This window comes from Pygocentrus nattereri, chromosome 15, assembly GCF_015220715.1.
Source record: "Pygocentrus nattereri isolate fPygNat1 chromosome 15, fPygNat1.pri, whole genome shotgun sequence".
NCBI lineage: Eukaryota > Metazoa > Chordata > Actinopteri > Characiformes > Serrasalmidae > Pygocentrus > Pygocentrus nattereri.
The window spans coordinates 40725739-40749154 of NC_051225.1; the positions used below are offsets into that span (position 1 = coordinate 40725739).

A 23416-nucleotide genomic window follows, 5' to 3' on the forward strand; every position below is an offset into this window, starting at 1 on the left:
TTCTGCTCTCTCTGTTCTCTCTGTAGAACCGTATGCATGAGTCTCTCATGCTCTTCGACTCCATCTGTAACAATAAGTTCTTTGTCGACACATCCATCATCCTCTTTCTCAACAAAAAGGATCTTTTTGGGGAGAAGATCAAGAAATCTCCATTAACTATATGCTTCCCAGAATATACAGGTATGCATATAAACAGACATGCACACAAACTATCTGTCCTTTTTATAAAATTTAGCTTTTACTTCACTCCATTTTAATGTAAAATCTATCCTACTTTTCACTCCAGTACTTGCTGCAGTACTTCATTATTCTCTGAAGTAGAGAGAAGCCCGACTATCTAAAACATCAGAAGGACCATGACGCGTTTTCAAACTGATACACAACAGTCACAGCACAATATCACGCGTTTTAAATTTGGCTTGACCTGTTGCGCCCATGTAGACGCTGCCAGTATCCATACACCAGCTTTGTACATCAAAGTGTGAAGTGCTAAGAGCGGCATGTAAATATATAAAACAATAACTTGTTTCTTGCAGAAATAAGTGAAGTAAAAGATGATCTTGCAGTTACGTTGATGTAGTACGCTTTATGTCTCTGACGTGACTGAATGACGTAAATTCAAAGCATCTTTAAAACTCTCTGCAACCATATTTCACCCAAAAACACAACATTATAACAATATAATGATGGTATCTTTACTTTTAAAACTCGAATACATTTAAAAGCAATTTTACAGTTATATAGCGATGTTATGACTGAAGTACAGGGTTCTTTAACCTTGATCATCACTTTCTCACCTCTCTTTCTCCCCAAGAATGAAACAGGCTGTTTTTTTGTTACTGTTCCTTTAAGACTGGCTTCTTTTCTGATTAGCTGCTCTGTTTTGTGCATCACTCAGAAAGCAGTTTGGGCTGAAACACTCAGCGAGCTCTATTTACTTGTGCCATTAGGTACATTTCAACTCTACCACTGTTTGCAAGGGTCTTCCGTGTTTTCCAGCGTGGTGTGTGTTATAATCGGACACAACTGTGCCACCCGAGAAGCCTGCATGCTCACTGCATGTGTGCAAACTTTTGATGATGCTGTAAAAAAAAGAGTCTTTCTTTGCTCCGGTTTGCAGTCATTAAATGTCTCTTACACAGGTGCAAACACATACGAAGATGCAGCGGCGTATATACAGGGGCAGTTTGAGAGCAAGAACCGTTCTCCAAACAAAGAGATCTACTGTCACCTGACATGTGCGACTGACACAGGAAACATCCAGGTGGTCTTTAACGCCGTCACTGACATCATCATCGCTAACAATCTGCGTGGCTGTGGCCTGTACTAAGTCCCTGCCTCATCAGGCTCCGATTGGTTGATACTGAGGTGTGATTGAACTGAAGCCCCATCCCTTTGGCCACAGCACTCCCCTACTTCGCTGTCCTTTTTCTGTCATCTGGTCAGAATGTTCACCTTTTTCAACGGTTTTGTTTTGTAGCTTGTCTATCTATGTTTATATTCTTGGTTGAGGAAAAAAATGGGTATGGCTGTACATCTGTAGGGTAAACAGTGTGGGCTTGGGCGTAGCTTGGGCACATGCGGGTATGAATGTAAGTCACTATGAATGAGTATCTGATAGTCACACAACATTCTCTGAAGCTTACGCGGCGCAGAAAACCACAAAATGCAGATGCAAAAGTAGCATGATCACCTAAAACCTCTCAGGATCCCAGCGGGGTCGGCTTCTCTTGTAGCTTATTCTTGTTTAATAATATCTGAGAAATACTGGACGACTGTGAATGAAACATTCGCCTGACTGTTCATGTGATTGAGCTGAATGTCATTTCAAACACTGAATGTTGCTCAGAGGCAGCTCACAAGCCAGAGTCATGCGTGAACTTGGTGTCGCCTCTGAAAGAGTTTCCACCCGACGGCTTCAGGCTGTGGAATACGACACTGTGCAACAAATGAATTCCCTAAGCAGTGCGATGTCAACAGCGTTCTCACTCTCCATGAGCACAGGTAGTAAAAATCAAGCTCGGTTCTTTGTAAATGATTCTATATATTTGTTTATTTATTATTTATTTATTCAATGATTTCTATAAATATCAATGTATGTGTTTACATGTTTTGTATAACCTACCCTTCACATAACCTCTTCATTTAGAATTATTTAGATTATGAATACAAACCAAATCATTGCATCGACAGCTATATAACCAGCTTTAGAGGGAAATAAACTTACCGTATAGAAACTGCACTCTTCAAGTCATATTCAACTACATTTTCGGATGACTGCGTTATTGTCTGTCTCTTTAACTCACTTTCTTAATGGTCTGTGTGTGTGTGTGTGTGTGTGTGTGTGTGTGTGTGTGTGTGTGTGTGTGTGTGTGAGGGTATGAGAGAGAGAGAGAGATGCATACACTCTTTCTTTTTACTGCTGACCTGATGCTTAACCCAGACTTCTTTTCTCCACCTGTCTTCTCTTTCTCAGCTGTGAATGTTTTTGTGTGTACTGAATGCTGACTCTCCCTTGGGGTATATTACATTGTACTGCTGGTTTAATCTGACCAACTGATGAAATGTTTACATTAAAGCCACAGTTTAGCACCATCTCTAGTCGCCTCTCTTCTCATTTAACATCCACAACTGCTTATTTTAGGGCGGCACGGTGGCGCAGTGGGTAGCGCTGTCGCCTCACAGCGAGGAGGGCCTGGGTTCGATTCCCCGGCCAGGCGGCCAGGGTCCTCTCTGTGTGGAGTTTGCATGTTCTCCCCGTGTCTGCGTGGGGTTCCTCCGGGTTCTCCGGTTTCTTCCACAGTCCAAAGACATGCAGTCAGGTCGATCGGACTTGCTAAACTGCCCCTGGGTGTGAGTGAATGTCTGTGTCTCTCTGTCTGCCCTGCGATGGACTGGCGACCTGTCCAGGGTGTATCCTGCCTTTCGCCCAAAGATGGGATAGGCTCCAGCACCCCCCCCACGACCCTGACGGAGAAGCAGCTTAGAAAATGGATGGATGGGTGGATGGAACTGCTTATTTTAGCTCTGTGAGAAGACAAAGTTGTTGTAGATGGTCTAATACAGGGCTGCCCAGAGTGTGGCCTGCGAACCAAAGTTGGACCATGAGGACAGTTGATATGACCCTCATTTGATCAGATAACATACATATTTTTATCACTGTAAATTCCTGAATCAGTACTCAGGGGCCCCCTAGATGGTCCTTAACAATTTATTCAATTAAATTCTAATTGTGTTCATAGCATTCCACAAAAAAATGACAAATACATTTGAACCCAAATGATCCCTACCTCCCTTAATCAAGCCTCTCAAGCCTGTTTCTTAAAATCAGCCAAATTATCCAGTGTAGAGAGACGATTTTACTTCACACAAAAACTACGTCCTAACCTAAAAATAAGTTAAATAAAGGAATCTTATAAGATTCCCACCTATAATATCTTGCCACGGTATCATTTTCACAGTGCTGGAATTCAACTATACTGTACTTTCCACGATGAATGCCTGTTTCCTCACTATTGACACGTCTCAAATATGTTAACGCCCCCGAGGCCTGACAGCCCACCCACCGGCATCTAAGTTTACCTTAGACTTCAAAGAAGTCTAGATGGCTATTAAATGAAAGGAGACTGGATTTGAAATATAATCTATAGAATCTGTCCAGTCCAGTCTCCTTCATTTGGCACTGCTAGACAGTTGGATGACTTTCGTGAACGTGAGCCAAAATGTTTGCACCGTGTATTTCACAAACATTTCATAAACGTTGCTAAAGGTTTTTAGTAAGTTTATTATCTTTTATTAAACCAAAGGAGTGACAGTCCAACTAAAGCTTTATCCGCCTAAATGGAAAGAAACGTCGCTCACGTAACCAAAGAATCCCAGAAGGAGAAATGCTGAGCCACATTCCTGCCAGATTCGGTTTGATTATTTATTGATCGATTTTATGATATTTTTATACTATTATCATCTGATATGTTGTCTCACGTCATCAGTCCCTCGCTCTGTACTAACTGGGTAACACTGTAAATGATGCCCCCCCCCCCCCCCCCCCCCCCCCCTCCCTCTCAATGTTCTCCCAGACTAAATAAAGGTCGATTGATTGATTGATTGATTGAGATGTTCGTCAGCTCAGCCCTCTGGCGCAAGCTCACGCGCTGCGTGACGTCACGCAAACGCCATCAGCACCACAAAAAGCCTGCGCAAGCGCAGACAAGACGCAGGATCGACAGCATCGCAGCGCAGCGTCGAAAACCGGGCTGAGATGGACAAGTGCGAATGCGCCAAGAGTAAGTCCTTAGAATGGAAGCGTGTTGCTCGGCTGTGATGTGTGGGCTGCGGCCGTGGCTGAGCGGGTGTTCTCTCCCTTTTCTCTCCTTCTAGCTGGGTCTTGCACCTGCGGGCAGAACTGCAAGTGTACGAACTGCGCATGCGCTAAAGGCGACAAAAGTGAGTTGAGGGTCAAACGCCTGTGTTTCACTCTGTCTGTCTGTCTGTCTGTGGCTGGCTGTCTAACGCTAACGCTGCTCCTGTCTGTCGATAGGCTGCTGCTCCTCCGGCTGCACGAAGGGCGCCAGCAGCTGTGACAGCGCCTGTAAGGACAAGGACAAGAGCAAATGCTGCAAATAATGGCGCGTGATGGTGCCGCTCTTATTCTGACTCAATAAAACCTAACTCTGATATTTGTCGTACGAGAGTCGCCTTTCTTTGTTCTGAAATGAAATGTTCTGAAATGAAATTAAGGGCCCATAATAATAATCCACATTTGTATTTTATTTCATTTTTAACTCCTTAAACACGCTTTGGTCATATATATATATATATATATATATATATATATATATATATATATATATATATATATACACACACACACACACACACACACACACACACACACACACACACTATATTGCCAAAAGTATTCACATGCATATGAACTTGAGTGACATCCCATTCTTAATCCACAGGGTTTAATATGATGTTGTTCCACCCTTTGCAGCTTCAGCTCTTCTGGGAAGGCTTTCCACAAGGGTTAGGAGTGTTTATAGGAATTTCTGACCATTCTTCCAGAAGCACATTTGTGAGGTCAGACACTGATGTTGGACGAGAAGGCCTGGCTCACAGTCTCCGCTCTAATTCATCCCAAAGGTGTTCTATGGGGTTGAGGTCAGGACTCTGTGCAGGCCAGTCAAGTTCTTCCACACCAAACTGGCTCATCCACGTCTTTATGGACCTGCTTTGTGCACTGGTGTGCAGTCATGTTGGAGCAGGAAGGGGCCGTCCCCAAACTGTTCCCACAAAGTTGGGAGCATGAAATTGTCCAGAATCTCTTGGGGCTGAAGCTTTAAGAGTTCCTTTCACTGGAACTAAGGGGCCGAGCCCAACTCCTGAAAAACAACCCCACACCATGATCCCCCCTCCACCAAACTTTACACTCGGCACAATGCAGTCAGACAAGTACCGTCTCCTGGCAACCGCCAAACCCAGACTCGTCCATCAGATTTCCAGACGGAGAAGCGTGATTGGTCACTCCAGAGAACTCGTCTCCACTGCTCTAGAGTCCAGTGGTGGCGCTTTACTCCACTGCATTCCACGCTTTGCATTGCGCTTGGTGATGTAAGGCTTGGATGCAGCTGCTCGGCCATGGAAACCCATTCCATGAAGCTCTCTACGCTGTTCTTGAGCTGATCTGAAGGCCACATGAAGTTTGGGGGTCTGTAGTGATTGACTCTGCAGAAAGTCGGTGACCTCTGCGCACTATGCCCCTCAGCATCCGCTGACCCCGCTCTGTCATTTTACGTGGCCGACCACTTCGTGGCTGAGTTGCTGTCGTTCCCAATCGCTTCCACTTTGTTATAATCCCACTGACAGTGGACTGTGGAATATTTAGTAGTGAGGAAATTTCACGACTGGACTTGCTGCACAGGCGGCGTCCGATCACGGTACCACGCTGGAATTCACTGAGCTCCTGAGAGCGACCCATTCTTTCACTAATGTCTGTAGAAGCAGTCTGCAGGCCGAGGGGCTCGGCTTTATACACCTGTGGCCACGGAAGTGACTGGAACACCTGAATTCAGTGATTTGGATGGGGGAGTGAAAACTGTAGAAATGAACCTTGGATCTAACTTAAAGTGGTCAGTGTGCAGCTTGTATAGCAGTGCAGATTTACTGTCCTCTGAAAAGAACAACACACAGACATTAATGTCTAAACAGGGTGTTAGTACTCACTTTTGTGAGATACATATACATAAATATAAATATGGCAGGCAGTTTACAGATTAAAAAAACATTTTTTGTTGACATCCTCCGTAAAATGAACAAATAAACGTATAAAATAATAAGCTTTCAGTAATGCAATAGCGTTTAAAGACAGAAAAACATGTTTATTCACAATTAATGGCGCCCTTATAAAATCAAATGTAGAAATTGTAGTTGGCATATTTTATCTTTTTAAAAGCACATCTGGGTTTATAGCAACTCCAGATCCACTGATCATAAATCCTGTCTTTTGCAATGGCCTTTTTATCACCTAAGTTAAAGGCGAATCCCACCAATTATTCAAACTTTCTGCATAATTAAATGGTTGATATTCAAACAAAGTCATTCAGAGTGGTTCCCCTGTGTGAAGTGTTCCATTCTAGTGCCAGGGTTGTTCACTGTGGTGGTGATAGAAAAGTTATTTCATGTTATTTCATGAAGTGGTTATGAATATGCTTCTTCATACCTGAGACATCATTTTACGACAGATTGGATAAACAATTTGGACTCGTTTTTGAACCTTTCTTGTAAGACAGGTACATGCTGGGTGTCATAAGACACAACACAACTTTCATGTAAAAACTCAAAGATACATGTAAGTTCACTGGTGATTTTGGATAGTAAATTGATCAATTTTACTTCGACTTTGTCCACTTTCAACCATCTAACATCAAACCACTTTCAACGTCTCCGCAATAGACTATGCAGACTTTTTGAAAATCACTGGAATCCCACTTTGTTCCCTATTGAAACATAAGGTGTGATATTTTAAATTTAATTTGCTGCTGAAAATAATTTCGTAATTCAGTTCATGACCTTGATTCGTTTTGATCATATTATTTGTTTAGAAATAATACAGTAAAAAGCATCACATTTCCCCTGTTATTGGAAGTACCTGAGTCTTAATGTCAATAATGTGGAAGTAAGCCATCTAATGAAGGCCCTGGGTTCGATTCCCCGGCCGGGTGACCGGGGTCCTCTCTGTGTGGAGTCTGCATGTTCTCCCCGTGTCTGTGTGGGTTTCCTCTGGGTTCTCCGGTTTCCTCCCACAGTCCAAAGACATGCAGTCAGGCCAATGGGACGTGCTACACTGCCCCCAGGTGTGAGTGTGTGTGTAATTGTGTATGTCTGTCTGTCTGTCTGTCTGCCCTGTGATGGACTGGCAACCTGTCCAGGGTGTATCCTGCCTTCCGCCCGACGACCGCTGGGATAGGCTCCAGTACCCCCCCAACCCTGAGGGAGAAGCGGCTTAAAAAATGTGTGTGTGCCATCTAATGAGACATGCTGTTATTCTGTCTAACCCAGGTTATTCTGCATTCTCTAGTAGGGCTGAATTCAGAGTCTGATAGCCTTCTAGAAGTAAGTATGGTAGTGACTTTTACATTACATTTACACTCATTGCTTTGCTGAGTAACATGTAGTGTGTCTAAATAGTCGAAATCTGCGGATCTAGATTTTGGTTGATCTGTAGACGGTGGCCTCACTGAATATACTGGCGGAGCTGAATAGCTTGTTAAGCCACATGGCTGCTATATGCAGGAAAATTAAGGAACATAGTTTTGTACCTACATAGGGTAAACCAGGTTTTACATACACACACACACACACACACACACGCACACACACACACACACACACACACACACACACACACACACACACACACATCCATCCATCCATCCATCCATTGTCTAAGCCGCTTCTCCGTCAGTCATCCTGTATATATATGTATGTGTGTGTGTGTGTGTGTGTATACATACATACACATATACACACATTTATTTACATTATTCATATATATGTATATACACACATACACACACACACACATATATATATATATACAGGATGACTGTGCAGTTGTATTAATTGTAAAAACAGGAGATTTATGTAAATAACCGTTTATGCAAAGTGGTCCTGTAACAACTGAATCGTCACTCTGGCCACGCCTCCTGTGAAGCTTGACGCAGTGCTGTTGCCTTTGAACTCCGGAACAGTCATGTGGTCCTTTTAACCGTCTACTACACAGCTTGGCGACGCGGGCCGGCCGTGTAGGTTCTGTGTGGGTTCTGTGTGGGTTCTGTGTGGGGGTCGGCGCGGGAGTCGGCGCAGGCTTTAGCGGCGTTAGGGAGGCTGGGTGGCGGTAATCTCGACGTGTAGGTCGTTGTTTGCGGAAGTGCACCTCCTCACCTTAACGGGCTGTCATGAGGGGCGCTGCGTGTTTTAGCAGCTCTGCTTGTCCGTCATGGTAAAACAGTTCAAGGTTCGTTTATAAAGGCTGCATTATAGCGCTTGACCTGCGTGTAGTACAGACATGTTCGGCTTCGCTCGCCTGTCTGCCGAGGGGAAAGTGGGACTCGCCACGGGGGTCGTGTTTTTCTCTATGCTCATATCTAGAACGCTGCTATCGGACCTGGTGGACATAGAGACGCGGGCTTCTCTGTTCCGAGTGCAGTTTCTCCTCTTCATTAACTCCTTGCTGCTCCTGGGCTCGCTGTATATCTGGAAGCGCCTGGTGAGGCGCCTCTATGGCTCCAGACCGGCTCCCCGGACGTGGCCTCATAGATGCTGGCGTGCGGCTGTGCTGCTGCTCCTGGTCCTCGCTCACTGCAGCTACCTCAGCATGTTTTACCTGGTGGACACGGAGCCCCACTGGCTCGCTCTACTGAGCTACACGTGCTTAGGCGTTTACATCATTCTTGTATTCTTCCTGGTGGCATTTAGCTGCGTGAGTCGGCTGTGCTCCTCCAGTTCAGACGGCCAGGATGGGTCAGCGATCGGTCAGACAGTTCTGGCCTTGATGGTGACCGCACTGTTGACTGTGTATGGATTATTTAATGCCGCACAGCCACCGCAGGTCGTGGAGGTGGAAGTTCCAGTGGAGAAGCTGCCTGCCTCTATGGATGGCCTCAAGATAGTTCTGCTGTCAGATATACACCTGGGACCTACAATTGGGCGGTCCAAACTACAGCTCATTGTTACCATGGTGAATCATCTGGAACCAGGTAATTGTAATATAACAACACTGGATGTTTGATTTCAGGTAGGCCCAATATATACCGTGTCATTTCTGCCATTGTTCTTGGATGTGTGTGTTTTGGCTTTAGATGTGGTGGTGATCGTCGGTGATCTGACAGACTCTCAGGTGAGCCGGTTGAGGACTGCTGCAGAACCTTTGGGGCTCATCCAAGCCCGGCTGGGCTCCTACTTTGCTACAGGTCAGGTGGGAGCGCAGCACAGATGGAGGAACGGTATTAACAGCTACATATGAAACATATAAATGAATTATGATCTGTGTCTGCGGGCATTAGGTAATCATGACTACTACACTGCTGATGTGGAGAGCTGGTTTGAGTTCTTGAGCTCAAAGGGAATCCAACCACTTCACAACAGCCACGCTCGAGTGTTCCGCCCTGGTCAAAGCCAAGATTGGATCTGTCTTGCTGGCGTTGATGATCTAGAGGCCAGCATGCTACGGTTAGGCTAAAGCGCTCAGTTACCCCAACCCCCCACTTTATCCATCCTTTTTTTTTGAATATTCAAATCTGGAGCTTATTATGTGCACTGCTGTCCTGTGTGTTGATATTTCAGGTATCCTGGTCATGGGATGGACATCGAGAAGGCTCTGAGTGGTTGCAGTAAAGATAATCCCATTGTTCTTTTGGCTCATCAGCCTCATGCTGCTAAAAAGGCCCTCCAGCAAAGGCCAGATATCAACTTGGTACTGTCAGGTACATATTCAGAACTTATTTCACACGTTCTGCAGAATCATCTCATTAAAGGATCTGCTATGTCCTTTTTTGTTTCTGAGGGGATGGGATCAGCTAACTCTTTTACAGAGTGCGGCCAAGTGTGTATAGTTAGTCAGCAATATGTGACTGACTTGAAACAAGGTGTGGTGGTTCTTATCTTGGCTGAGACCTGTATATGGACATGACTACATAAAGTGTAAATACATTTTACTGGTGCATACACTCCCTGGCCACTTTATTAGGTAGCGAGTAAAAGGCTGGACCCCCTTTCGCCTTCAGAACTGTCTTAATTCTTCATGTCAGACTTTCAACAAGGTGTTGGAAACGTTCCTCAGAGATTCTGGTTGGTTATTTGAGTTCCTGTTGTCTTTCTATCATCTGGAACCAGTCTGCCCATTCTCCTCTGACCTCTCACATCAACAAGGCATTTTCGTCCACACAACTGACCGCTCACTGGATATTTCCTCTTTTTCGGACCGTTCTCTGTAAACCCTAGAGATGGTTGAGCGTGAAAATCCCAGCAGATCAGCAGTTTCTGAAATACTCAGACCAGCCCGTCTGGCACCAACAACCACGCCACGTTCAAAGCCCCTTAAATCCCCTTTCTTCCCCGTTCTGATGCTCGGTCTGCACTTCAGCAAGTCGTCTTGACCACCTCTACATGCCTGAATGCAGTGAGCTGCGGCCGTGTGATTGGCTGATTAGCTATTTGTGTTAACAAGCAGCTGAACCTATTCATTTATTTATAATAAAGTGGCCGGTGAGTGTATATTCACGTATGGCAGGTGAACTAGGTATGAACCCTCATTGCCCAAATATTACTGGAATGCTATGGCAAAAATACTCATTACTCATCGGCATATGATGCTTTTAATATGTTTGCTTGTGTGTAGGTCACACCCACGCTGGCCAGATGTTCCCCCTCACTCTCTTGGCATTCCTGGTGAACCCGTATTTCTGTGGACTCTACCGTGTTTCCGAACACACTATGGTCTACGTTACCCCAGGAACGGGCTATTATGGCATTCCAATGAGAATCGGGAGCCGTGCAGAGATCACTCAGATCATACTAAGACCTACCTGACCTTACCTGCCAGACACACACACACACACACGCATGCTTGAATTGGACCACTACGTGCCATTAATTTAATGAAGACTGATGGAGTACCAGCACTTTTTGTAGTATACCAGGATGTCTGATTTGCCACACTGTGAGCTCCACCACAAAATTGTAATGTGCCTAAATAGCCATCAATCATAGGCATTGTCCTGCAGCGTAGGGTCAGCATGATCATTCGTCCTCTGTACCACTGCTGATATATTCATCAACTGCTGTACTTACCACGTCCCAGAGCTTAGAAAGGGTTAGTCTTTGCTGACTAGCTAGAAAAAAAAGAAATGAGGTGTGCCAGAATTCTGTTACAGTGAGCTCGTTTAGCAGCGGTGCTACTTTTAAAATGAAGAAATGGAAACGTGGCTGCATCAAAGAGCCTGTTTACACTTAGCCGCCTCATGGATGTTGAATCCACATGATTCCCAGATAAAAATTTGTCCAAATGCATCTAATCTAGGCAAATACAAAGCTCCACGCTGCTTTTCCCACGTTATGAAATGCCATAATTTCCGTTTTTGTTCTTTGCAGTTTTGTAGTTCAGAAGAACAAAAGGGAGAAACTACGCTGCACAATTATTAGGCAAGTCTTATTTTTGAGGTTTATTTTTATTAATGACCAGCTACAGCGCTCTCGTTTAATCCAAAATGTTAAACCTCAAACATGAATGTTTAAGGAAGTAAAAGTGAGGTTTTGGCTTTCTTGGGAGAAAATCTATATGTGCACATTTACTGGGCAAATATTATTGTGCAGAATTATTACGCAGCTAAATGAAACACATTTTCCCATGTTTTTTATTTTAAACACATGTTTTTTATTATCTTTTATTCTTCTCAAATCCTTGGCAGTTATTTTGCGTCTTTTTCTCTCAGCACGTTTCTTGCGACCCTGTTGACCATTTGCAACAAAGCGTTTGATGGTTCTGTGATCTCGCCCCAGTATCTTAGCAATTTCAAGAGTTCTGCATCGCTCTGAGAGACATTTGGTCATTTTTGACTTTTCAGTCAGTTCAATCTCTTTTTTTTGGCCCATTTTGCCTGAAGAAAAAAGCTGCCTAATAATTATGCACACCTTGATATAGAGTGTTGACCTCCTTAGGCCACACCCTCCCTCATTACACAGATACACATCACCTGCTATGCCTACATCCATTAAGCCTTCAAGTTTATCCTGCTTGGAGTTAGAAAACATGCCTAAAAATGATAATACGGTCAAAATATTCACTTGCCTAATAATTGTGCACACAGTGTAGTTTGGTCAAAAGATCACAGGAGCTTCTTTAATACATATTTTAATTTGTTGTCATTGAGGCAGCAGTAGTAGAAGAGTGCAATGCTCGGTCCTTTCACTGACCGTACTAACTGAATAACTAGCTACCAAAACGAATGTCAGACACTAGGATCTCACATGTGATAGACGTTGGATTCATGTGTCTCCACCACACCATACCTTAACTTCTGTACTGAACTAGTTCTGTCTGGACAGAATTATGATTATGCATATGGAAACTGATGTTTACACTAATTCATCTCCAATGCCTCTCAAATCATTTTAAGTTACTGTGCTAATCTATTTTGACTGTGTTGACACTCTTTTCGTGATCGCACAGCTATGCAATCAGTATTCTATCAGCCCAAGACGCAAAGCGGCTAAGTATAAACAGGCTCAAGCTGTCTTGCGTCTATACTATCCACGCCAACAACCGTGATGACCATAGTAGGAACAGGCCTGTATGAAAACTTGCCACTAGCTGGAAAATTCAGATGCACTGTTTTTCTGAGGCCAGTTCAAAGGTAAAACCAGTGCAGATGTCCACAAACAACACAAAGGATCTTTTTACATTAGTCTTTTTCATCTTCATCTCTCTATTAGTAAAACTAATGCAAATAACTTGTCAATACATACACGTCTGCGTTTATCCTTGGGTTGCCACATGACAATCTTACTGAAGCCATAGGCTGTGTGTTTTGTTTTATTTATGTTGAGAGAAGCGTCATAACTGTTCCATGGATTTTAAGCACTTTGATGTGAATTGTATTCTGATTGGCTGTTCTTTTGTAACTCATTTGTAAGTGATCAGTTCTTTATTAGCATTGCAACTGTTAAATTATATTAAACTTAAATTCTGAAGGTTGTAACAGTGGTGATCATTCAGCTGATGTTCTGTTACTTATAACCTACTCGTTAATAACCCCTTAATACACCCACTTCATTAGCGTACTATAAAATGTTGCTGTCTCGCTGAAAGTTCCTGTGCAGAAATACAATTCTGAATTAACTGGACAGCAAGTGAATGAAAAAATGATGTTTATTCCACACAGTTGCTTGTGTTAAGACACCCCCCCCCCACCCACACACACACACACACACATTCTTCACATCAGTGTTTCCCAATTCTGGTCCACAAGTAAACTGGCATGGAACGCAGTCTCTTCCCCCCCGCCTCCTTCAGCTTATCCGCTTTATTCGTTTGAGTGCGCTAAAGGAGGAAAAACGCTGGCAAGTGGGGCACAAGGCTAACAGGGAAACACTGCTGAAGAAGTGGAACACTCATCTTGGTGGGTCAAAGTCCAGCAGAATTTTTTTGATTTCTCTGTTCCAACACGACTAACTAGACCTGCAAGTACCCAACGTGTTTGAGAAGGGAACATGGCAAACTTTGCTGAACCCCAACTGCCCTGTTCCAGACCTGGGTGTTATTTGTAGACTGTGTTTCTGAAGTGGAGTTACTTTATGAAAGTACTTCCCAGTCCCATATCCTCATGTTTTCCCCAGTTTAGCACACTAGATTTAACCCATTAACAAACTCCTCGTGTGTTGGATCTTATGCTTTAGAGCAGGGCCTGTGTTCCACTGTTGGTCATTCTGCAGGGGACTGTCGATATGGAGCGGGCTGGAGTCTCCAACCTGTGGTCCTGGAGGCCCACCGCTCCGCACATTCCTGCCCCATCTAATTAACTACCGTAACTTAATGAGCAGAAGGGCTATGTTAAAGCAGGGAAAGCACTACAATATGCCTGGAACGGGGCTCAAAGAACAGAGCTGGGAAAACAACAGAGCCTGAGAGCAGAGCCTGGGAACCCCTGTTAGAAAAGCAGCCAAGAGCAGCGGACGAGGGCGGACGGGTCAAGCTCCAGTCCTCGGGGGCCGAAATGCTGCCTCAGTGAACACCTGATTCAGCAAACCTTTTAGTTAGCAAGGTCTTGATGAACTGAAGTCAGGGCGGTAGGTGAGGGTGAATACGCAGCACTTTGGCCCGGAGGGCTCCAGTTTGACATGGCAAGATAATTAACAATAACAATCAGACTCTTCGCTTTTATTATGAGCAGAGCTCAGATGTGCCGAATAAAACACTCAAACACGTTCACACAGTCAAACAACACGGAGAGGGCCAAACGCGCCGAAAGGGCTCCAGGTCTTATTTTTCGGGAGGAGGCGCTTTTCTCTTAACAGCCCGTAGTATGGCCTGCTGAACCACCGGGTACAGTTTATGACAGCCATCCATGCACGTCCTCACGGCCGCGGTCAGAGTGTCCTCGCGCATCTCCCCGTCCGCATGCAGGCCCGATACTTGGTTGAAGTTGGGCAGGAGCGCCACGGTAACGCGGCCCTGGTTCTCACCGTAGCCCGCCTGCCAGCTCCCCCTCTCCTCAGAGAAGTCCGGGTCCACCAGGCACGAGTCCCCATCCTGCCGCAGCGCGCAGCCCAGCACCACGTCGTACATCTCAATGCCGGCGTCCGCCAGCGCCATGGAGGCGCAGGTCACGGCGTGAGCCAGGACGCCGCCGTCGTTCTCCAGCACCATTACGTTCACCTCTATCTGGGAGCGCGGGTACCTGTGCAGGCACACACCGGGCTGCATGCTCTCCGACAGCGCCAAGGACAGGTCCCTCTCCTCGCTGCCCTGGATCCACGCGCCCCTCTTCTGGCAAGAGAAAGGCGCGAGCCTCACGTCGCACACAAGGCGGCCGCTTTTCATGTCGGTGTCGTCCTTCCGCTCGGTCTCTCGCGGCCCGTACACGGAGCACATGATCTTCGTGTTGCCGGCCTCGATGTAGGCCGAGCCCTTCGCCTGGCTCACCAGCCCGCAACGCGCGAACAGCGGCCGGACGTCGCCTTTCCCTCGGTCGCCCGGCCTGCGGAGGACTTCACACGTCTGCGCGGTGGGAGGCAGAAAAACCAGCGGAGACTGGGACTCGTCCGGCCCGCGGACACGCTTCGTGTCTACCGGCATTTCTCACGCTGTTCACACGGGTCCGCGCCAGGTGGGAAACCGAAAACATCCACCGCTGTCGCTGTTCGTACTGCCACCTGGCGGCTAGGCGGGGTCAGCGCTGCCCACCCCTCAGTAAGGAACGCGGCTATTGGCTGTCCTCGTAATGGTCCGTTTGAAGCAGTATAATAAAGGAATGGCCCTGCGGGAGAGAAGAAAGTGAGTAAAACACTCTGAGTGTGTTAGAACTACAAATGAGCTCCGAATAAATTCACTTCTTTTCTTGCCTTTGAAGTAGGCCGCCGCTTCTCAAAATAGCTTCGTGACTTTAATGCTTTGTCTAGACCCACATTACATACATTTTTACATAAATTAACGCTACGTAAATCGATTTTGTCCTGTGTTGTTAAATGTTAGCGCATCAAATTTAGTCAGAAGACTGTTGTGGGGGGCGGAGCTGCTGCTCTACGCTCCTTTGTCCGGGCTGGGACCGACCGGCAGAGTCACCTTAAAAGAGACGCTTTGGCAGAGATTATTATTATTATTATTATTATTATTATTATTATTATTATTATATTTTTTCTTTCTTTCTTTTTTGTTTTTTTCCCCCATATTTTTTATTTACATTCCGCTCTGTAAATAGGGGCGGGGTCAGCGGCGGCTTTGGGCATGCGCAGTTCGTGTGCGGTGTGGCCGTGGAGCGGCGTGGGTCTCCTCCGGCTGTGAGACCCGCAGCTGAAGAACGTGTGTGTGTTCACCTCAGGGTCTCCAAAAGTCCAGCAACACCAGACAAAGTCGGTAGTCGCTATTTTAAAAAAGTCGCTGGATAGGCGACGCCGGTAGGGCCATCTGGCGGTTAGGCGGGGTAAGGTGTGAGAGGAGCGTGCTACAGGTGCGCTTGTTCCTACAGGGATGCAGTCGCTGATCACGCACATGTTGTGTTCACCAGTGGCAGATTCACGCTCGCTAACCTCTCCAGGTTTGTGTTAGATTCTTCACATTTCTGTTCCACCTGGCGCCCAAGCAGGTAACTGCTACCTCGCTTAAGGTGGGGCGAGAAATAAGAATCTAAACTTCACGGATTACAAGGCGGTGACCGTTACGTTTAACTGAATTAGTGCATATGGCTGTCAGAAGAACCTCCTATCTGCATTTTTGTTGCTTTCCAGTTTTTGACATAATGTGAAAATACCTGCTGGTCTTTACATTGTGCGTAAATTTAATGAAGAATGGACCAAAAGAAACGGCCCAAAACTACTTGGGAAAAATTCTGGTTCCATTGACTTCCATTAAAAGCGAAGTAGGTTTTTTCCTTCTCCTGTAAAGTTACCGTTTTGGAGATATGGGGTTTTTGTCCCACAACAGCGATATAAACGCTTGAGTGGAACGTGTCGCTGCTGTCGGAAGAAAACCTTGTATCTCCAAAATGGTAACTTTACAGGACAAGGAAAAAACCCACTTCACCTTTAATGTAAGTCAATGGAACCAGAATTTTTCCCATGTCATTTTGGGTAATTTCTTTTAGGCCACTCATCACAAAATTTTCAAACAATGTAAAGAGTAACAGATACTTTAAAATTATGTAAAAACTGAAAAATGCCAAAAATGGAGATACAAGGTTTTCTTCCGACAGCAACGATATGTATGATGTCAGAACATTTACGTGGTTATAAGCAGGAATTTATAGATTAGCTCACAGTAACAGTCCAAAAACGCACTCCCAGACCCAGTTACCCACCCCACCACTGGGAGCATCCCAAAACCATACTGAATCAGGGATTGCCAGAAAACCTGAACGGAAGTGAAAAGAGAATGAAGAGACACCAACTCGCCAGTACTGAATGCCCTAAATCCAACGTTTATTGGATTTGGGACAGTTTGTTGGGCGCTGTTATGGCACTACCAGGGAGCCTCGGAGGACGGGGATAAATAATCAGGGAAATAATTGAGGGAAGACTAATTGAGGGAGAGGGGAGGACTCTGAGAACTTGGGCTGTAGAAGTGGGCAGCATCTGCCTATAGCTGGAAAACACTGTCTATAATGATTAGAAGGGGCAGCTTAGTGAAGGTTGTGGTTTTAGTTTATCATGTTCCTGCATTTCACCATCAAACTGCAGCTGCACTGATGAATGTGGGCCGTTTCCTGACTGTAGCTTCCCTTCACAGCGGGGCTTCATAATGTCCTCATAACTCACATCCAAATCAAACTTGACTAGCACATCTCTGACCCTTAATCTCAAATGTGTCACATCAGACAGTTTCAGGGAACTGTTAGCTGCTTGTTCGCAGGACAAAGTTATGCATGGTGGCAGGGAATGTAATGAATTGGTTCAGCCAAGTAGAGCTGGACACAGTTACACAGGGCTCGTACTTCTGGCAGTACATTCCAGAGGTAAGTATAAAATGCCCATCTTATTTCAAAAGGCATATTACCGATCCGTCTGGCCAGAGTCTGTAACACCACAGGCTTCAATCACATTTCATCTTTGTCTCCTATTGTTCTGTTAAGCCAATTCTGCATGATTTAGAAATAGGGAAGCTAAAAAACCTCTGGAACGCCTGCCCCTCACGGCTGAGGTTGGGCATCCCTGATATAAATCCAGATTCATGTAGTACTTCAGCTGTAAGATATTAAGCCAGCCTTCTAGAACAGGAGCAGTGCCCCATCCTGGTTCTGCAATTCTACTGACTTAGACGTCTACCTGACTCTTATTTTCAGATATCCCTGAAAGCCTTAACTACTTGGAGATTGGAGCTAAATTCTGTGGAGTAGTAGATCTCCAGCATCAGGACTGAGCACCCAAGTTCTATAACATCAGTTCCATGTTCTGGAAATTTAGTGGTGGTGTTTTAGTACGTTAAGCCACATTGAGCATTTTTCTTACATTGGCTTAAAAAAGCTTAATGTAAAAAATGATCTTTTCTTTTTAGATGACAGCTTCATCCTTTCCACAGTAGAGCGTATTTGTCATCAGTAGCGAATGAGGGAGGTTTGGTGGTCCTAGGTTACTGTTTTAGTGCCATGTTATCCTTTTTCCATATTAAGCATTTTAACAAAGTCAGTCCAATCCAGTCGTGTAACAAATACAGCCTGTAATACAAGCCTTAATTCTAAAAATGACAGTATATGAAATGGTAGTAAAAACAGAAACCAGTGATTCAGCTGTGCAACAATACGGGACCTTTGTTGTCATTTTGTGCTTCATAATGCACCTCATTTTTTCAAAGGGAGGCAGGTCTGGATTGCAGGGAGGCCCTTTACTGCATTCTCTGATTACACTGATGCAGAAAGTGTCTTGGCATTGTCATGCTACAAAAAGTATAGACACCCCTGATGTCTGGAAAGCAACAAATATTCCTCCAAAATGTTTATTAATCTTTAATTAAAAGTTCCTTCACCAATGTGCAAGTAATAAACAACGCCCTGGGTTAACCTGCACATTCCCCCATCCCATGATGGACCCTGGCTTATGAGCTAGAAATCTGCATGGTCCTTTTCGTCTTTGCCCTGAGAACAGAACAGCCCTTATTTCCATAACATATTTCATCTGTAAGGCAGACTCCTCAGACCACGGCTGATGTTTCCACTGTACATCAGTCTATTTGAGATAAGCTGGTGCCCAGAGAAGTTGGTGGCGTTTCTGGGTGTTTTTAACATAAGGCTTCCACGGTGAACTGAAAAGTTTTTATTGCAAGAACTTGTTTTATTCCCAAGCCCACGTGATGACATCCTTCCCAGATGATGCTGTATTTTTTATTTAAGGGATCGAAGGTCACAAGCATTTAGATGAAGTTTTCGGCCTTGCCTTTTATGCACAGAGATTTCTCTGGATTCCCTGAATCGTGATGATATTATGAATTGTAGAGGGTGAAATACGTAAAATCCTCACTGCTTAAAAAGGACCCTTAGAAACCATTACGATTAAAACCTAATGGTTTTTCTTTCTGAGGGGAATTGGCTTAATGGTTTCCAATAGCGATCACTTTTCACGTCACATGGATGGTCCCTGGCTGGTACAGTCCCACCAGGGGGTTCGAACACAGTGTTGGAATGTTCAGCGTCAAATGCCACAGTCAGCTTTAGCTCTACCCATTTATCAGATTTGTCTGATAATCTGTCTTCACACAACATAAAATAAATTAAAATGCAGCCGGTCCATCGTGGTATGTGCAATACGTGTCTACATTACCCATGAGCCAGCCACCGTCGCAGTTGACTTGCTCACTGATTTTTCTGTAAAGCTGCTTTGTGACGACGCCTCCTGTAAAAGTGCTATATAAATAAAGGTTGACTTGACTCCATTCATACCCTTGTGGTGCCAATTTTCCTTTTCTCCTTTACCAATTTCTTCCAGAAAATTGGAATAAAAATGCTTTGATAGTCACATGTACATGGGGCAGTACCCCTCTTGTCACTGTGGTGGTACCCTCAGGGCTACATCCCATACCCTTAAGTCTACTGTACTGACTCCACACACCCCGCCTCGCCTCCAGGCTTTTTATGCTACTGTTCTGTTTTAAAACATTCGGTTATGAAAAGGAACAAATACGAAATTTTACACTGGGAGAAACTCATGTAAGGTGCACCTCTGGACCTTAAAACGCTGTTGTACCATTGAGGGTACACTTACATTGTTTGTACCTTGATGAATGAATCATGTACCTGCATGGTACGTTTATTTTTAACAGTGTATATTTACTTTGCACTGAAACAACATCAAAAATCTGAGAAATATAATCTTCTGTCTGATCTTCTGTACAAAACTCTTAACAGATTGGACAATATCACTGGCAATCTTTAGAAATCGCAAGAAATAACTAGTTTTAACTTTTAGCTTGTTACTAAACACACCTTTGACAAGTTATAGGTGTAGACAATATAGACGTAGTTTTAACCAGTTGAAGGTTGAGTGTGTGTGTACCACACTGAGCATGGAGAAACAAAGGGACGAAAGCATGGGCTGTGTCCCAAGATCTTCCAAACAAATACAAGTTAAGCTGCAGAAACAAGGTACGGCAGCTTCTGTACTCGGAGGCCCAGGACAACCCCACTCCTGACACAGCTATAAAAAAGCCAGACTGGAATTTGTGGAAAAAAAAACACATCTTAGGAAGCCAGAATCCTTCTGGGAGAATGAACTGTGGACAGATGAGACCGAAATGAATCATTTTGGCAAAGCATATTATTGTTCTGTTTACAGAAAATGGAACGAGGCCGTTTACGAAAAGAACACAGTCCTTAGGGTCAAGCATGGCGGAGGTTTACAGATGTTCTGGGGTTTCTTTGGTGCTCCTGGGACTGGATGCCTTGAATGTCTGCATGGCATCATAAAGACTATCAAATAATTTTGGAACACAACCGTGTGAGTATGCTGGGTCTCTTTTGGACACTGTAGATCATTTGGCTAAACGATCATCTTGTTTGTTCATTATGGGCCACCGTACATATATGTGTTTTGTGTCTAGGCCAATCAGACTGCTTGGGCCTCTTCTGTGCAGTTTAGTGACGGTAGTAGAGCTGTGGGATGTCAGCCTCAGTAACTGGGTTCCATATTTTTCTTGGTTTCTGAATAAACCTACGGGTTGTTCCAAGTCTGTGTGGTTTCTACAGACACCATGAATCTTTCAGCAGAAAAATGACCCGAGGCATACATGAGAAAGCATCCAGAAACGGGTTCAAGAAAGCACTGGACTGGCTGTCAATCAGTCTGGATCTTAATCCAATAGAGCACCTGTGGAGAGCTCTCGAAGCAACATTTGATAGTAGGCTCTCATCAAATCTGGGAGACTGTGAAAAGAAGAGTGGTCAAAAATACCAGTAGAGAGGGGCAAGACTACCGGCTATAAGAAGCACTTGATTTCAGTTATTCTTTTCAAAGGGTGAGCTACCACGCATTAAGTCCAATAAGTTTGTCAATACCATTTTTTGTTTGAATTGAGTTCTAAATGGACAAAGAATCACCCCTGTACTGGCCTCCCTGCACTGGCTCCCAGTTGCTTTTAGAATTCATTTTAAAAATTTTAATGATTGTTTTTAAATGTTTAAATTGTTGGGCACTGGCATATTTGACAGAACTGCTGCAGCCTTATTGTCCAACCAGAGCTCTAAGGTCTGCAGATCAGCTCCTCCTAGCTGTTCCCAAATCTCGGCTCGTGTCTGGAGGAGACAGAACCTTCTCGGTAGCAGCTCCAAAACTCTGGAACAGCCTGCCTTTAGATGTGCGATCAGCTGAGTCTCTAGAACAGTTTAAAGCTGGTCTAAAAACACATTTTTCTTTGGCATTTCACCCAAATTAATTTTCCATTTCTCCTTTTGTTCTATGTGTCATTTTTATTTATTTATTTATTTATTTATTTATTTATTTATTTATTACTGAATTGTTTTCAATTACTCTTTTTACATTAGTCTGTATTTATTGTATGATTTTATTGTTTTATATTTTGTGTACATTATTCAATATTATCATTGCACATTGTACAGTACTTTTTAAATGTCCTTTATAAATAAATTTGACATTGACATTGACAAAGAAGGTACTGATTTTTGGAGTGAATGAATATTTTGGGAGTTATTTGGAAGAATTTATGTGCTGCCCAGTATTTCTGCCCATAATTGTAAGTAGTTTAATCTTTCATCCTGGCCTTTTCACTTTTGCTGTGCCAGGCACTTCTGCTCCAAAACAGTCTTGCCCAATATGTGCTGTTAATTTTTCATTCTCAGTGGTGTGTCAGATATACACTGCTCAAAAAAATAAAGGGAACACTTAAACAACACAATATAACTCCAAGTAAATCAAACTTCTGTGAAATCAAACTGTCCACTTAGGAAGCAACACTGACCATCAGTTTCACAGCTGTTGTGCAAATGGAACAGACAACAGGTGGAAATTACTGTCAATTAGCAAGACACACTCAATAAAGGAGTGGTTCTGCAGGTGGGACCACAGACCACTTCTCAGCACCTTTCTGCTTTCTGGCTGATGTTTTGGTCACTTTTGAATGTTGGTGGTCTTTCACACTCGTGGTAGCAGGAGACGACTCTACAACCCACACAAGTGGCTCAGGTAGTGCAGCTCATCCAGGATGGCACATCAATGCGAGCTGTGGCAAGAAGGTTTGCTGTGTCTGTCAGCGTCGTGTCCAGAGGCTGGAGGCGCTACCAGGAGACAGGCCAGTACACCAGGAGACGTGGAGGAGGCCGTAGGAGGGCAACAACCCAGCAGCAGGACCGCTACCTCCGCCTTTGTGCAAGGAGGAACAGGAGGAGCTGCCAGAGCCCTGCAGAATGACCTCCAGCAGGCCACAAATGTGCATGTGTCTGCACAAACGGTTAGAAACCGACTCCATGAGGACGGTATGAGGGCCCGACGTCCACAGATGGGGGTTGTGCTCACAGCCCAACACCGTGCAGGACGCTTGGCATTTGCCAGAGAACACCAGGATTGGCAAATTCTCCACTGGTGCCCTGTGATCTTCACAGATGAAAGCAGGTTCACACTGAGCACATGTGACAGACGTGACAGAGTCTGGAGATGCCGTGGAGAGCGATCTGCTGCCTGCAACATCCTTCAGCATGACCAGTTTGGCAGTGGGTCAGTAATGGTGTGGGGTGGCATTTCTTTGGAGGGCCGCACAGCCAGAGGTAGCCTGACTGCCATTAGGTACCGAGATGAGATCCTCAGACCCCTTGTGAGACCATATGCTGGTGCGGTTGGCCCTGGGTTCCTCCTAATGCAGGACAATGCTGGACCTCATGTGGCTGGAGTGTGTCAGCAGTTCCTGCAAGATGAAGTCATTGAAGCTATGGACTGGCCCGCCTGTTCCCCAGACCTGAATCCGATTGAGCACATCTGGGACATCATGTCTCGCTCCATCCACCAACGCCACGTTGCACCACAGACTGTCCAGGAGTTGGCGGATGCTTTAGTCCAGGTCTGGGAGGAGATCCCTCAGGAGACCATCTGCCACCTCATCAGGAGCTGCCCAGGCGTTGTAGGGAGGTCATACAGGCACGTGGAGGCCGAACACAACACTGAGCCTCATTTTGACTTGTTTTAAGGACATCACATCAAAGTTGGATTA

General features: G+C 44.8%; 4 protein-coding genes across 5 annotated transcripts in view; 3 read left to right on the forward strand and 1 right to left on the reverse strand.

Annotated features, from left to right (window-relative positions):
* Window positions 1-23416, forward strand: part of gnao1b (guanine nucleotide binding protein (G protein), alpha activating activity polypeptide O, b) — a 33541-nt gene that overhangs the window by 7169 nt on the left and 2956 nt on the right. Inside the window, exons 7-8 of one of the 2 annotated variants that reach the window (XR_005131499.1) lie at window positions 27-180; window positions 1143-2372. Coding sequence is in view for 1 of the 2 variants with exons in the window: in XM_017725605.2 (XP_017581094.1) it covers window positions 27-180; window positions 1143-1330 (342 nt within the window). In the remaining variant the exon portion in view is untranslated. Of the gene's footprint in view, window positions 1-26; window positions 181-1142; window positions 2598-23416 lie in introns of those variants that run through there. The other variant, XM_017725605.2, reaches the window with a different exon arrangement.
* Window positions 4127-4685, forward strand: mtbl (metallothionein-B-like). The gene is made up of 3 exons (XM_017725604.2): window positions 4127-4283; window positions 4378-4443; window positions 4538-4685. Exons 1-3 carry the CDS (start codon window positions 4259-4261, stop codon window positions 4621-4623), a joined length of 177 nt encoding a protein of 58 aa, XP_017581093.1. The 5' UTR covers window positions 4127-4258; the 3' UTR covers window positions 4624-4685.
* tmppe (transmembrane protein with metallophosphoesterase domain) lies at window positions 8193-11813 on the forward strand. The gene is made up of 5 exons (XM_017725601.2): window positions 8193-9260; window positions 9363-9473; window positions 9567-9732; window positions 9847-9986; window positions 10901-11813. Exons 1-5 carry the CDS (start codon window positions 8570-8572, stop codon window positions 11089-11091), a joined length of 1299 nt encoding a protein of 432 aa, XP_017581090.1. The 5' UTR covers window positions 8193-8569; the 3' UTR covers window positions 11092-11813.
* exosc6 (exosome component 6) lies at window positions 14106-15504 on the reverse strand. The gene has a single exon (XM_017725623.2). The coding sequence runs from the start codon at window positions 15353-15355 to the stop codon at window positions 14540-14542; it is 816 nt and encodes a 271-aa protein (XP_017581112.1). The 5' UTR covers window positions 15356-15504; the 3' UTR covers window positions 14106-14539.